We start from the raw sequence: 15,043 nt of genomic DNA, 5'->3' as shown, positions 1-15,043 counted from the left end.
GGATTTAATTGTTGGAATATAAATCATCCTATACTCTGTTTCTATATTAATGAAAATCTTTCATCTTCTCTATTTCAAAGCTGTTTGTGTCTTGTTTACTATGTGTTTATAATTTAACTGATTATCATCTTTCCTGTAATATTGCATGCAACTGAAAATCTTACACTGCATATGTCAAACTAATCATCATAAAGTTACATATATTCAATGCAGTACAAGTTAAACACAATCTCTTCAAGACAACAACTGGAAACTCAGACGAATCACTTGAAGCAGGGATAACACATTTAGTTTCAAATGATGCATCAGACATATCAACAGATAAGTAAAGTAGAATATTACACAAAATCATTCTTGATTTTGGTTTAAATTCCTTAACTTTTGTATGTAAACATCTTTAAAAATCAAATTTTTGCAAAATTCTCTGAATTTGCCTATTATTGCAAGAAACTTGTTAATTACAAGATTTCTGAGATCTATGGATCACTCAACAGGCATTTGTGCTAAGCTGCAGATAATATATTATTTACAACCCAACTGCAGTTCACCCCAGCACAGCAACACAAACACAAACTCAAACACAAACCCACTCAGGTGACTCTCGAAATGAACCTGTTTTACAATAGGACAGAAACCTCACAAAATGTTCTTCCTTTGCTTTGATATTTGAGAAGAGAATGATGTAATAAGCCAAGATCCTCATGCTTATCTAAAACCTACAGAATTCATGAAGGGGATACTTGTGCTTACTAAATCAGAACCGCTACATGACTAGAACAACCCTTCCTGTCCAAGATGCTTACAAAGGCTATTCTGATTCATCTCCAAAGAAAGTATCAGAACTTCATCTAATACTAGTCTTCACAGAAGCTCATCAACCCTGTTATGTCAGACTTAAGGAAGATTTGCTAACGAAAACTGTTAGAAATTCCTACAACAGCAAAGCTAAAAGAGAGTAAAGAAGATTACTCTTGGACATATAGATGAGACTATCAAAAGATTTTTTCTTCCTAGATCATGCACACAAGAACCTATGTCTTAATGGGGCATAGCAGCACCATCATTTCCTGATCCATGTTTCACAAGAACCTATACTTCACATAGTATAGCAGACAAGGAAAAATCTCTTCATAAACATGACACAACTGCACAACAAATAATATTAACAAAAGCTTAGAATTCAGACATTGGAGTAGAGTACACAAGAACCTGGATGTCAAAGTTATCCAACAACTCTTGAATCTCTAGACACACAAGAACTATTACCTCAAAATGGTGATGAAGGAAGAATCACTGAGAACACTGTGAGAACAGTTGGAACTGATGAAAGATACAACTGCATATTACTGTTAAATCAATCAACTGATTTTTCAGAATCTCACAAGGTATGAAATGCATACTCACTCTTCTGGTGAAATGAGTATGATTAGACCTATATGGATCACCCCTAATCATATGATCACATACAACTCTTCTCAGCCACCTCTTATTTCTGTATATCAAACAACATTTGATCCTTTCATGTGAGGATGGGAGAAAAGATTGAGAGAAAAACAAAAAATAAGAGAGACAAGATCCTTCCTGACAAAAGGAGAGGTAGATGAGTGTCTGGATTTAGTGATCCTTGTGAGGAAACTCTGACTCTTAAAAGTCATGAGACTATTGCAGTGAGAAGTAGTGAGACTACTTATTAAAATAACAGAGAATTTAGGACTTTTGTTATTGAAAGACTTTTTCTGTAGGTCTAAGTAAAGTCTCCTATTCAACCTGTTGAATTCGTCACTACAGAAATCACTGAAGCTTGAAGCTGCAGATATTGTTCTAAATGGACAATGACAAAAGCCTGAACAACGTGCATCTAGCTGAATCCTTCCACCTAGAGATAATGTCAAAAAAGGGGAGAATATATCTAAATGCAAAAACAGTTGTTAGATGTTGCCAGACAATAATACTCTCTTCTTGATAGGGGGAGATAAGAGTAAATCTAAATGCACTGGTGGTACAAACTTTACAAGGGCAATGTTGATGCAGATAATATTGAAGACATGTGTAGAAGTAAAGTTTGTTAAAATCACTAAAGAAGACAAAAATATGGAGATTGACTTCTGCATTTAGTTAGAGTTTTGACATCATCGATCAGAACTTGTGCATAATTTCATAATGAACACGTTGGGAGAGATTGTAATATATAAGTGATGATGTCAAAGATTACTGAAGATAACAATATTATTAGTGTTCCTGATCAAAGTGTGAAGCAAAGCTCGATGGACATCTGATCTAAGGAGAATAATGAACTGTTACTTTTCATAATCTGTTAGGCTTGGGGTTAGTCTTGTTAACAGGCATGAATGTGTGTTAAGCAATCTTCTCACAAATTGGGAGAGATTGTTGCGCAAGACATGCCTGTATCTCAACAAGACTAAGTCATATTGACAACCCTAAGTAAGTTGTATTGTTATCTTAGTTTGTATTTGTACTTGTAACACTTTAAAGTCTGTAAAAATACAAAGGAGCGGACTGGAGACTTCTTCCTGAAATAGTATCAAGCCAAAGGATTCTATCTGGAAGAAGATTAAGAAGATCATGCCTCAAAAGAATTTTGAAGAAGTTTGGAGTTGAATAAATCTGTTTGGATAGAAATACTCTAAGTTAAGATCTCTACAAGTCGCAAATTTAGTGTTATAGAGAAGTAATTCAAGAACTCCAAATGACTTATCGAGAAGTCAGGAAAGCTACTAGAGAACTCAGAGAGATATCGACAAGTCAAGAAGACATGAAGGTTGGAGATATCGACAAGTCATTTCTTCACTAGAGAACTCAGAGTTATCGACAAGTTTACATTCATTAGAGAACTCTGAGTTATCGATAAGACAAAATCCACTAGAGAACTCAGGGATATTGATAAGTCAAAATTCACTAGAGAACTCTAAGTTGTCGATAAGACAAAGTGAAGACATGATGCTGAGAGATCTCGATAAGCTAAAGTTTCATTCGAGAACTCAGAGACCTCTATAAGTCAAATTCATTAGAGTATTAGAGATCTCGATAAGTCATTATACTTATCGAGATGTCAAGATCTCTATATGCCTAATTGGAGATCTCGAGTAAAATTCTTAAAGTACAAAATCACAGACCAGTTCAATATTTAAGATTAACAATCAACAAACAATCCAAACAACTGGATTAACAAGTGTACAAAAAGCAGTTTGAAGAATGTGGAAGATCAATGGTGAAGATTAACTGACAGATGAAAATTAAAATTATCACGGGATGCTAAAGATATGTTAAGCCAGAAATGGAAGATCTACTTTTCTATAAATAGAAATTACAAGTGACAATTTAAAAAAGCTAATAGCATGTCTTATTGTAAACTGTGTAAACCAACAGTTAACTGAATTATAAAGTTAACACTGGTCCTCCAGTCAGAAGTAACAATTTAGATCAAATTTCTTGTAACACTCTCAAGAAGAAGCTAAGCTCTTTATCAACAAAGAGTCTAGAAATTTTGTAGCAAAATATTCTTAATTTTAATATAAAATTAAGTGAGTTTTGAAGATTTGTGTTCTTTATTTTCTGCAAGCTTAATTTCTACATGAACACATTTTATTACAAAATTTAATTTATTTTATTCAACCATAAATATTCAAGAAAAGTCCAAAAACAGTAAAACACATTCACCTCCGTGTGTTATTAATTTTCTAACATACTTTATTTGTAACGCAAGTCAGAATAGCTGCATTCTCTGGCGGCACTGAATACTTGCAAAAAATTTACACAAGTTGCGGTAAAAAAAATTAAACACCTTGGTACGAAAGAGGTGTTATCAACTCTCTATTAAACAAGGGGACTAAAAATAAAATAAAATGAGGAGGTAGGCTCGTATGACCGGCAAGGGCGGTTAGGAAAACAAATCAATCAGTTTCATTTATCAAACACATGGCTGTTTTAATTACACAAGGAATGAAGCACTTGTATGTATTATTATTTTATGAAGAAATAAGCAATACAAGCGTGAGGTGTTGTTACTTAGTTCATGGCAGGCAGGCAGCCAGCCTGCTTGCCTGTGATTTGGTTTGTTGGTAACAGACTAACAGATATTACTAATAAACTTGTGTGTGTTTTCACACGCTCAAATGTATGTATTTTGCAGCTGGACTCTTACATCTGCATAGAATAAGCTAAAGAGTTGTTTTCATTCTATCACCGCCCGGGCTGAGGCCCCAATAATAATAGTACGATTATATCTTTTTACCAAGCTGCCGACTTTGATTTATTGTCTTTCGTCACGTATAACCGTTTTTCCCTATTTTCTTTTCCTTCTGATCATGGTTGTAAAAATCGTTAATTGGTACTAATCGGTTTAGGTACCGATTAGGGATTAATCGGAGAGATTAATCGGAACAAAAATCGGATATATTTAAATATTTTTTAATATTTAATATATTTACCTTAATTATTATGAAATATATAAATTAAAAATAATTTATAAATATTAATCGGATTTCAAAAAATAAATCGGCCAAATATTTTTTAAGAATTAATCGGGATTTTTTTCAAAAATCGGGGATTTTTAGAACACTGCTCCTGATCATCAATTATTCACATTTAGTAATTCAATTATACCCTCAGGATCGTATTTACCTGATTTTTCAAATGGATTTTCAAAGAGAATTTTTGAGAGCGGACATGGTCCCATCTCATGTATTCACAAAACAGATATATGATTCAAGACCATCTTCCATTAAAATTTTTTTGCTAAATCTTTATGTGGCTCGTGATATATAGCCAATCAATTTACATAATGACCATATTCAATTATATGTTTGTAGCTAATTTTTTATAGATAATCTAGATTAATCACTACAATTCTCTATAGTTCACCACTTCATAATTTTGCAATTTTTAACTCATATTTAAGATTTCTTATATTATCACCTAAAAACTTACCTTTATTTAATAATAATAAAATGTATATTTTAATATATATCCAACAAATACAGATAATACCATCAGAGACAAAATATGTCTTCATTATCTATAGTTAATAATTATTTTATATTATTTTTACCCACCATTATATTTAATGTGGTAGGAGATGTTGTAACAATTGATTGTCAAAGGCAGGAGTAGACTCGTTTCATACTGCATTAGTGCAAATAGGAATAGTTGGGTGATAACTTTTGATCCTACGTACATAAAACAAGAGTAAAGCATGAAATGCAAACTGTGAAGCAAACACATGGGTTTCAAAGAACGAACAAAAAGTCACAAGTTTCAAAAAGGAGCGGAGAAACTAAAGTTTGGGAGGGGGGTCTGAAATTGAAATGAAAGTGAAAGCATAGGAAAGCATGCAGCCTGCATCATGTGTCAACAACCTCAAGATGCAGACTGCAGGTAGCTTAATACAACTGTACTCTTCAGTACTATGGCATTTTAGTCAACTCCTGGGATCTTACACTTCCCCTCTTCTTCCCCTTTTTTTTAATAATACTAATACTAATTTAATTAAACCAACAACATTAAAATAATTTACTCCTAAACAATCCTTTCCGTCCCATACTCTGCCTCTTCTTTGTCTAAACACTCAGATTTCATATACATATACTAGTACTCGTATATTTTGTACTTGTGCAAACAAACAAACAAAATATCTATGGTTGTAGATTTAGATATAAGTTCTGGTGGATTTTAAATGAAGTCTTTTAGTGCACATTTATAAGCCTGTACTTTTCCCTTTTTACTTTCTTCTTTCTTAATCTGAACCTAATCTAAAGTTTCTTCTTTGCTATATGAAATAGTAGAAACAATGACCTTTTACTAAATACATTTATTTTGAGAATCCCTTTAAGTTTCTCCCCTTTTATTGTTGTAAACAAGATTCCCCCCCCCCCTGGTTCTGAGCTTCTATGCAATTTATGAACTGTGAGTATCAGAGAAGGATAGCTTTATAACATGGCATGCTTGATGTCTTGAATCAGTTCAAAGGAGGTTTTGCATGTAAGTATTTTGCAATGTATTTGTATATTTTAATTTTCTGTTTTCTTGAGTTCAAATCATTTTTCAGATTTTTGATTTTTTTAATACTTTCAGTTCAACCCATTACTTGATTATATGTGTGTGTTGAGTGGCAGTTTGGCAGACTTATATATCGTGATGCTAATTATTATGGTTTGAGTTCTTAAGTAGAACCAGGACCTGACTTTTGGAAAATGGAGTCATAGTCATAGAGCTGATGCATTAAATCATAAAAGTTTAATAAAGCAGGCCTTTGACTAGTTCTTGTTCAACTGGATTTTGTACGGATATCTCAAGACTTGGTTATTTTCTCTAGTAGCATAAGAATTGGTAGCATAAGAATTGACAACTTAGTATATACTACCTATATCACTACAAAGAAGAAGTCGCATGTTTGACCTCAATTTTTGGTCTACAGAGTACTTATTCCTCTTTATTCAACTTGCTAATTATCTTTCACATCTTCACATGAATCCTGGTTAAGGAAATTATCAGTGGTCTCTGCCCTTGTTAGTGCTCTAGATTTCTTTATTCAGGGCTCATTTCTTTACTTAATTGCCTGATATTTTCAGAACATATTAATTTTTTGTTGAAGCTGCGGTTTAAGTTCTGATTGAAGGTTGGGTGAATTTAGAGTCAACAGCTATGGCTTACGGCAATTCGAGATCCGTCAGGTCTGTATTTCTATATATGTACTTCTTGTTTGTTGTTTCCCATGAATTTTGAGAACTGTCAGAATGTACTAGTCATTCATTATAATTCTGCTGCATAAATTTTGTGTGTGCTTAAAAGGAAACTATAGAAGTTGATAATTGTCAATTAATTTTAGATTTCAAGATGATCCTGGATTTGCAAATCTTCCCATAGCCAATGGAGATAATCTTATTAAGGTGAAGTACAAGATTGATGGATCAAAATTCGCTGAATCAAGTTCTAAGAGGGGTGAGAGGGAAACTGGAAGATCGTTAAAAACCAAAGTACTCTCGAGAGTTTTCTCAGAGGACTATGAGAGGGTGAAGAAGAAGATACTGGATCCTCGAGGTCCGATCATTCGTAGATGGAACAAAGTGTTCTTGATAGCATGTTTAGTTTCTTTGTTCGTAGACCCCCTGTTCTTTTACTTGCCAGGGGTCAAAGACAATCTTTGCATCGATATTGGGACAACCCTCGAAGTGATTCTTACTATTGTAAGGTCAATTACCGATGCCTTTTACATGATTCAAATTTTTGTAAGGTTTCGTACAGCTTATGTAGCACCTTCCTCCCGTGTTTTTGGGAGAGGAGAACTTGTTATAGAGTCTTCAAAGATAGCAAAAAAGTATTTGTACAAAGATTTCTGGATTGATTTGATTGCCGCACTTCCCCTTCCTCAGGTATGTTAATTTTTATTTACCATGATACCACATCATATTGGCCGTGTTTTTGGTGTGTTACAGCTTTGTGTTGTTTATTTTGTTTACTGAACAGGTATTGATTTGGATTGTTATACCAAGTTTGGGTGGTTCGACGATGGCCAACACAAAAAATGTCCTTAGATTCATTATTATTTTCCAGTACCTCCCTAGACTGTTTGTTATATTTCCACTATCAGCACAAATTGTCAAGTCCACCGGTGTTGTGACAGAAACAGCATGGGCAGGAGCTGCCTATAACTTGATGCTCTATATGTTAGCAAGCCATGTGAGTACTAGAAATCTTTTATCATTCCTTCAAACACAAGTTTATTATAACTTATTCAGACTTAAACAGCGTTTACTTTCCCTAGCTGCAATTGTTAAATATTAGTGATGCATAGTGGTGTTTGGATCACGACTTACGTAAATGACGTCTTAAGCATTGCAATGATATGTATATTAATGATAACAATAATAGAAATATACGAGATAGGTGGTCTTTTATGCACTCGTATCTGTTTTTAACTGTTCTTACATTTGAGTTCAATCAAGCCAGTTCATTATCTTTCACTCATTCTCCAATCCAGGTTTTAGGATCTTGCTGGTATCTTCTATCAGTTGAGAGACAAGAAGCATGTTGGAGGAGCGTCTGCGATGTTGATGAATCATCATGTAAACATGACTACTTTGACTGTCACAAAGTTAATGACTCGGATAGAAGTGATTGGTTCAAATCAAGCAACATCACCAAAATATGTAATCTAAATGCCGACTCTTACCCATTTGGTATCTATGGCGATGCATTGACCTCTGATGTTACAACCGCAAGTTTCTTTAACAAATATTTTTATTGTCTTTGGTGGGGCTTGAAGAACCTTAGGTAATGTACCATCTGTAGACTTCTTTTTATTAACATACTTGTTAATGCGGAAATGGAAAGATTCATCTTTATGTACTTGATCTAAGATGGACTTTAACTGCAGGGATTCTTGGTTAGCTGCATCAAAACTTCTTTTTGCCAAATTTTGCATCAAAATATTTAATGTCTAGTCAACATAGTTATAACTGTGAATCAGGTTACAAAACCAGCTGTGTGTCACTTATTTTTCGGTTTGGCTATCACTGAAATGATAATGAATAAATCAGACAAATTTCTTAGAATATTTTCTAAAGTATATAGAGTGGAAAATTTAAAATTCAATGTATTTTGACTGTCTTTGAATGATGCTTTACTTTGAAAGGTTTAAATATACGAGTACTTATGTGATGTACCCCTCTGCAGTTCTCTGGGGCAAGATCTAGATACAACCACTTATGTGGGAGAAATAAGCTTTGCTATTATCATTGCAGTTATGGGACTAGTTCTCTTTGCATTGCTCATTGGAAATATGCAAGTAAGTTTTTTCATAATATTTAATGGCTAAATAGTTGGCATTATTGATACTTCTTTTAAACTAGTAATTCTTCAATATTTTTTCCCAAAAGGCTGAGGTCTTTACAGAAATAGTGTCTATTTTTCTAATTCTAAACGTAGGGGTAAGGTTTGCCCACATCTCACCCTCCTCAAAACCTATTTACAGACGAGATATTTGGATTTGATAAATTGTTCTTCTAAAAAACGAACTTTAGATGCTTACTGCCTTGATATTTTTTGTATGCCAATTAAATCAAACACAAAGCTAGAAAATATGAATGTGCTACATAGATGTTGAAGTCATGGGTTACATAGTCATATGTCTATCACCGCTGTTATGTTACTCAAATAATTGATATTCTCATTCTTTGCAACTTAAAATACTTGTGCAAATTCACTGCAGACGTATCTCCAATCAACCACAGTTCGATTAGAAGAATGGAGGATCAAGAGAACAGATACAGAACAATGGATGCACCACAGGCAACTGCCTCAGGAACTGAGACAGTCAGTAAGGAAATACGACCAGTACAAGTGGGTTGCTACACGAGGAGTTGATGAAGAAACCCTTTTGAAAGGTCTTCCACTAGATCTCCGGAGAGATATAAAACGACACCTTTGTTACGATCTAGTTCGACGGGTTAGTACTGAGACCTTTTATTATGATTCTCATTGTTTAAAGTTCAATCATATATCCACCTAATTCGTCATAAAATTGGTTTGGTTTTGGGAATCACTGAATGTACTTTTCTTATGCATTTGTTTCTGCTAGCTTCATTTTTTTTTTTGCTAAATATATTTTCTGCTAGCTTCATTTAGTTGGTACATAAGAAATGTACTCCATAAATTCTAGTATGTTTTCGCTTATCCGATTCTCTTTTCAGTTTTAGAAAAGTTATCTAAAAAGAACCACCTTATTGTTGAATAATCAGTATGAAAATAAGTTGACAGGAAAAGAAGCACCTTCTTGTTTGAGGTTGAAACAATATTTGAGCAAAGACCATAGTAGATAACAGAGGAGTTTACATAAGAAAGTCGTACCCAGTGCACAAGACTCACAAGACTCAGAGGATCGGAGTTGTGACCTACTTGACCTTTGATCATGCCAACTGCTAAGCATGACCTTTTTTTTATTATTACATACAGTAATAATCTCAAGCAAAACCATTTTTTTTAACAAGGGCACAGAGCTTGATAATTTTAAGCTTTATTCCTGCTTGATTGCCCCAGATATGACCTTTTAGAAAGATAAGGAAATTACATGCAGTGATAATTCTAGATCTTTTTAAAATCATGTCACTAATGATAATTTCAACAATTCACATACTGTTATAAAGATATTATCATTTGCATTATTTGTCTATTAGTATCTGATCTGCTGTTTTGATTTTCAATGAAACTGCAGGTTCCACTGTTTGATCAGATGGATGAACAAATGCTAGACGCCATATGTGAGAGGCTAAAGCCTGCCCTGTGCACTGAAGGCACTTGCCTAGTGCGTGAGGGTGACCCAGTTAATGAAATGTTGTTCATAATCCGAGGAAACCTTGATTCCTATACAACTAATGGTGGTCGGACTGGCTTCTTTAATTCTTGCCGTATTGGTTCAGGAGATTTTTGTGGTGAAGAATTACTAACATGGGCCCTTGATCCTCGTCCAAGTGTCATCCTCCCATCATCCACTCGCACAGTAAAAGCCATTTCTGAAGTTGAAGCCTTTGCACTCATGGCAGAAGACTTAAAATTTGTTGCCTCTCAATTCCGAAGACTGCACAGCAAACAACTCAGACACAAATTTAGATTCTACTCTCACCAGTGGCGAACATGGGCTGCATGCTTCGTACAAGCAGCATGGCGCAGGTACAAAAAACGGAAAATGAATGCTGAACTTAAGGCAAAAGAGAACCCTGCAGCTGCTCAGACGGAAAATTTGAAAGTACACTCGGACAATATGCCCTCACCCGGGTCTGGATTTTCCATATATGCAGCACGGTTAACTGCAAGCACAAGGAGGGGTGTAAATGTACATCCTGGATCAAGTCCTGGTGTTAACTCATTGCAGAAGCCAGAGGAACCTGACTTCTCTGTAGACGAGGAATAACAAGAGTATTAATAGTTTTTTTCATAAATGTACAGGCTGTTGATTTAAACCGGAGCGAGATAAATTAAAATTGAAATGGACGTCATTCGTGTTTGTAATATATTAGAAGCTGATAGGAGTCGCGGATACATTTGAAAATGTAGAATACACTAGAATTAGCCTGGAGCTGAAGAACTTGTGGATACTTCATTTTAAAACTATTGGGCATCTGTGGACTGTAGACAAAGAACAGGTCTTTAAATTAAATCTTAATAAATAAACATCCAAAACAATGAGAGGCTTTGAAACCAATTATCTGCCCTCTATTTTAACGTCACCATCTTTACCCTACATCCCTTATAGAAAGCTCTTATAAAAATTGATCCTTAAACCAAATAGCAATTATTAGTTATTATATAATACAACTTTAAAGGAAATGTGAATAATTTGTCAAGAGGCCAACAAGTCATTTTGTTCTCTGGAAAATTACTAGACCCTCGTCAACTGAACCCACTTGTAAATTGCACTTCAGTTTATTAGCCAACACTTGAATAGACTAATTGTCATTCACTTGTAGTTGGCCTGTGCAAAGCTCTCAAGAAATTAGAGATAAGAGCATCTCCAAGGGGATAATTATAATGGTTAGTTAAAATATTGTAAAATAATTGTTAGCTAAAATTTGTTAAACCTGTAACATATTGTACTCCAATGGGGTTAACTATAATCAATGTTCAAGAAATCGCTAGGCGTCCCAGGGCGGTTAGGGTACCTTCTAGCGATTAATCGGGAAATTGGAGATTAATCGGAAGGATTAATCGGAGCATTAATCGGTCATATATAAATATTATTTTTATTTTATAAAATTAATTATATATATGTTATTACAAAATATAACATTTAACAAGCCTTTTTTCATTCATTCAAACATTGATCACATAAGTCATAACAAACTTACAAGATAGATTAAAGTGGAACATAATGTTTTGCTATCAATTGTCACAGTACTGCAGTACTATAGTCTATAGTTTAACAAGAACAAAGGGAAACAAAAATAGATTTAAAGGCAATAGACAACAACTAATATTAAGTTACACTAATAGTTTAATACTTACTATTTAATTCACCAGTGACAATTAATTTCCTCATCTTCTTCGAATGTTAATTCTGCATTAACTTCTTCATCATCCGATTCAAAATTATCTTCATCAAGATCTCGAAATATTTCATCTACAATGCTAGTAGACCCCTGAGATTCAAAATCTTCCTCATCTGCTTCTACAATCCATGCTTGAGCCATGCTAGCATCATCGGCTAATAAAATATCATGAGCTTCCCTCTTCTTCTTTTTATTGAGAAGTTTCGAATTAAATTGAACATACACAAGGTCTCTCATTCTATTAGTATCGAGTCTATTTCTTTTTTTCGTATGAATCTATAAATCATAAGATTAAACCAAATTAAATGTGAACGATAATAATGAATTATAGACTGTATAGTTAAATTCTTACCCCTTCAAAAGTGCTCCAATTTCTCTCACAGCCTGAAGAACTTGTAGTCAGTGATAGTATTTTCATCGTCATAGATTGCAGATTCGGTGTTTCAGATCCATAATTAGACCACCAAGAAACTAAACCAAAAATTTAATATAAGAATTAGTATAGAAATATAGGATAACATAAATCTAAATTCTAAATACTTATAACTTATAAGTTATAACATTTACCAGGATTAAAAGTATCATTATTGTTTGATCTTCCAGAAATAGCTAACTTTCTTCCAAATATTCCCTCCATTGCCTTGTACTTTAAAAGCTCGTGATTACATACCAAATTCTGTTTGTCATAATCATCGGGAAAAAAGGACTCAACACAAGTTAGTAGAGCTTCCATGCATTTTGGATCCGTTTGAGCTTCATCATCTCTATAGAAAAAGTAGGGATTTAATAGATAGCCAGCAAGATGTAATGGACAGTTAGATTTGGACTCTATGATATCAAGAATGAGTTTGTACATATCTGCTGCACCTTTGCAAATACGGATGATTTCTTTTTTAGCATCCTTAAGTTCATCATACACAAAGCCCATAGATGGTCTCCAATCCCCATCAACAAGTCGAAGAACCTTTACCAAAGGCTTAAAAATTTCCACGCACATCGAAAGAGCCTGCCAATAGGTTTGGCTAACAATGGTGCTATATATCGTAGTACCTTTTGCAGTTGAAGACCATTTACATTCCAGCCATTCTTTGGAAAGAAACATATATTTCAGATTCTCTTGTTTCTCCAGCAAACTTTGCATAGTAAGGAAGGAACTAGCAAATCTTGTTATTCCAGGCCTCACTATATCCCTCTTCTTGGTGAACTTTCTCATCAAGGACAATGTCTTGTGATGAGCATAAATAAATATCGTCAACTCTTTAGACTTGTCAATAACAAATTTGAACTTTGGCATCTTCCCTGTCAATAACAATGTCTTTCCAGTATTAGTAATCTGCAGAGTATAAATAAGCTGCCACAAACGTAAATATTTCCAGATTTAATTATTCAATTACATAATAGATAATAATTTATATACCTATTCCTTCAAGAATGAGATTTAAAGTATGTGTAGCACAAGAGGTCCAGAAGATGTAAGGCCTCTTCTCATTTAAGAGTTTTGCAGCTGCCATATTGTTAGACGCGTTATCCGTTACTACTTGAATAACGTTCTTTGAACCAACTTCTTCAATCCATTTGTCCACATAATCAAAGATATATTTTCCTGTATGAGCATCAGCTGAACTCTCGATAGAAGATAAGAATGTTGTGCCAAGTTTGCAATTAACACATAAGTTCATTATACTCCGCCGCTTTCTATCAGACCATGCATCTGTCATAATTGAACAACCACTTTTTTCCACTCTTCTTCTTGTTTCTTAACTGTTTCCTTAGTTGTCTCAACTGCTTACTTTAAAAGAGGCTCCCTAAGTTGATATTGAGTAGGCGGAAAACTAAAAATGGGGATGTAATTAACCATATCAATTTGTGAAATAGAGATGAGAACTTGAAGAACTTACCTATCGTCGCGAAGAGAATTAGGGAAACAGGAGCTTAATTTGGATATCAATTTTGTGAATTACCTATAATGCCTTCATTTTCTTTTACCATATGAAAGATTTTTTTGGCCGATTTGGACCGCCTAGGCGGATTTTGACGCGCTTTAATCCGAGATTGACCGACTTTTCGAAAAAACGTCTAAAATCTCGCCTAGCCACTTCTCCGGACGTTTTCCATCCGCCTAGCGCCTAGGCGGCCGCCTAGACCGATTTTTAGAACACCGACTATAATAGTTAGTTATGTGTAAAAAAATAATATTTTATTATTTTGAACATAAAATTTTCAATACAACTAAATTTTAATAAAATAAATTAATAGGAGTTGATAATTAAATGTGATTACATATTTAAAAAAAATTAAATTAAATATTTATATATTACATATATAAATTTTTGAATACGTATACTTTTATGCTATGTGTTTGCCTACATCTAAATTAAGGCCGAACTTGAAACAAAAATAAATTAGAAACAAATGAAATCAAATTAGCTTGCAAATTAAATGGTCGGAGAAAATTACAGGAAGAAAAACTGAGGGGAGCTGATGTGGCAACTCTTACAGATCTGTAACCATTCAACAAATATAGCTAATCAGATGGCAATGCCTATAATTTTTGCTAAAGGTAATGATCCATTGGAGAGGTCCATTTTTGAGTGATTGGCTATTATTAGCACTATTCATGTGCCACCTGGAGCTTTTATCTAAGGGCAACGCAAGGTTGGAGATGCTATACGAGCTCAATATATAACTTTGACCGAAGCTTAACCGTACCTAATCTCCTTCGAGTATCTTCAATGATGTTGAATATAATTGGTTGGTTAAATCGGACTGTAAGGTAATATGTAAAATTTGTTGAATATGTAAAATATTGTACTTTGATGGTATTAGCTATATTTTAAAAATAGTATATTATTAAAATTTTATGTTATTATAAATTGAATATATTACTTCAATATGGTAATAATTGATTAGAATTTTTTTTACAGATTTCTTACAGGTTTGTATTAGTTCAACAAATATAGCCAACATTAAGTGTTTTATATTTA

At 33.8% G+C, this 15,043-nt stretch overlaps 2 protein-coding genes across 4 annotated transcripts; one reads left to right on the top strand and one right to left on the bottom strand.

Moving 5' to 3' along the window:
* Positions 1–5,265: 5,265 nt before the first annotated feature.
* On the top strand, positions 5,266–11,026 carry LOC141707384 (protein CNGC15b-like). Of its 3 annotated transcripts, none has more exons than XM_074510514.1 (8): positions 5,266–5,997; positions 6,611–6,689; positions 6,845–7,388; positions 7,483–7,695; positions 7,997–8,289; positions 8,692–8,803; positions 9,227–9,463; positions 10,229–11,026. In XM_074510514.1, exons 2-8 carry the CDS (start codon positions 6,661–6,663, stop codon positions 10,922–10,924), a joined length of 2,124 nt encoding a protein of 707 aa, XP_074366615.1. In that variant the 5' UTR covers positions 5,266–5,997; positions 6,611–6,660; the 3' UTR covers positions 10,925–11,026. The 3 variants fall into 3 exon arrangements, with proteins under 3 accessions (XP_074366615.1, XP_074366614.1, XP_074366613.1); XM_074510513.1 differs by having other exon boundaries at positions 6,588–6,689; XM_074510512.1 differs by lacking the exon at positions 5,266–5,997 and having other exon boundaries at positions 6,134–6,689.
* Positions 11,027–12,023: 997 nt separating this feature from the next.
* On the bottom strand, positions 12,024–14,043 carry LOC141689213 (uncharacterized). Its single transcript, XM_074493429.1, has 4 exons — positions 13,477–14,043; positions 12,627–13,358; positions 12,412–12,530; positions 12,024–12,335 (listed from the first exon to the last, which is right to left on the bottom strand). The coding sequence occupies exons 1-4, from the start codon at positions 13,775–13,777 to the stop codon at positions 12,024–12,026; spliced, it is 1,464 nt and encodes a 487-aa protein (XP_074349530.1). The 5' UTR covers positions 13,778–14,043.
* Between the last annotated feature and the right edge of the window lie 1,000 nt (positions 14,044–15,043).

The sequence above is a fragment of the Apium graveolens genome, chromosome 2, assembly GCF_009905375.1.
Source record: "Apium graveolens cultivar Ventura chromosome 2, ASM990537v1, whole genome shotgun sequence".
Classification (NCBI taxonomy): Eukaryota; Viridiplantae; Streptophyta; class Magnoliopsida; order Apiales; family Apiaceae; genus Apium; species Apium graveolens.
This window is presented reverse-complemented; position numbering and strand designations above follow the sequence as displayed.

Coding starts and splice junctions, on each gene's coding strand:
- LOC141707384 (XM_074510514.1), top strand. CDS start 6,661: ATGGCTTACGGCAATTCGAGATCCGTCAG. Junction 7,389..7,482: donor CCGCACTTCCCCTTCCTCAG/GTATGTTAATTT, acceptor TTTACTGAACAG/GTATTGATTTGGATTGTTAT. Junction 9,464..10,228: donor GTTACGATCTAGTTCGACGG/GTTAGTACTGAG, acceptor ATGAAACTGCAG/GTTCCACTGTTTGATCAGAT.
- LOC141689213 (XM_074493429.1), bottom strand. CDS start 13,777: ATGACAGATGCATGGTCTGATAGAAAGCGGCGGAGTATAATGAACTTA. Junction 13,359..13,476: donor TCTCATTCTTGAAGGAATAG/GTATATAAATTA, acceptor TGTTATTGACAG/GGAAGATGCCAAAGTTCAAA. Junction 12,336..12,411: donor ATTGGAGCACTTTTGAAGGG/GTAAGAATTTAA, acceptor TATGATTTATAG/ATTCATACGAAAAAAAGAAA.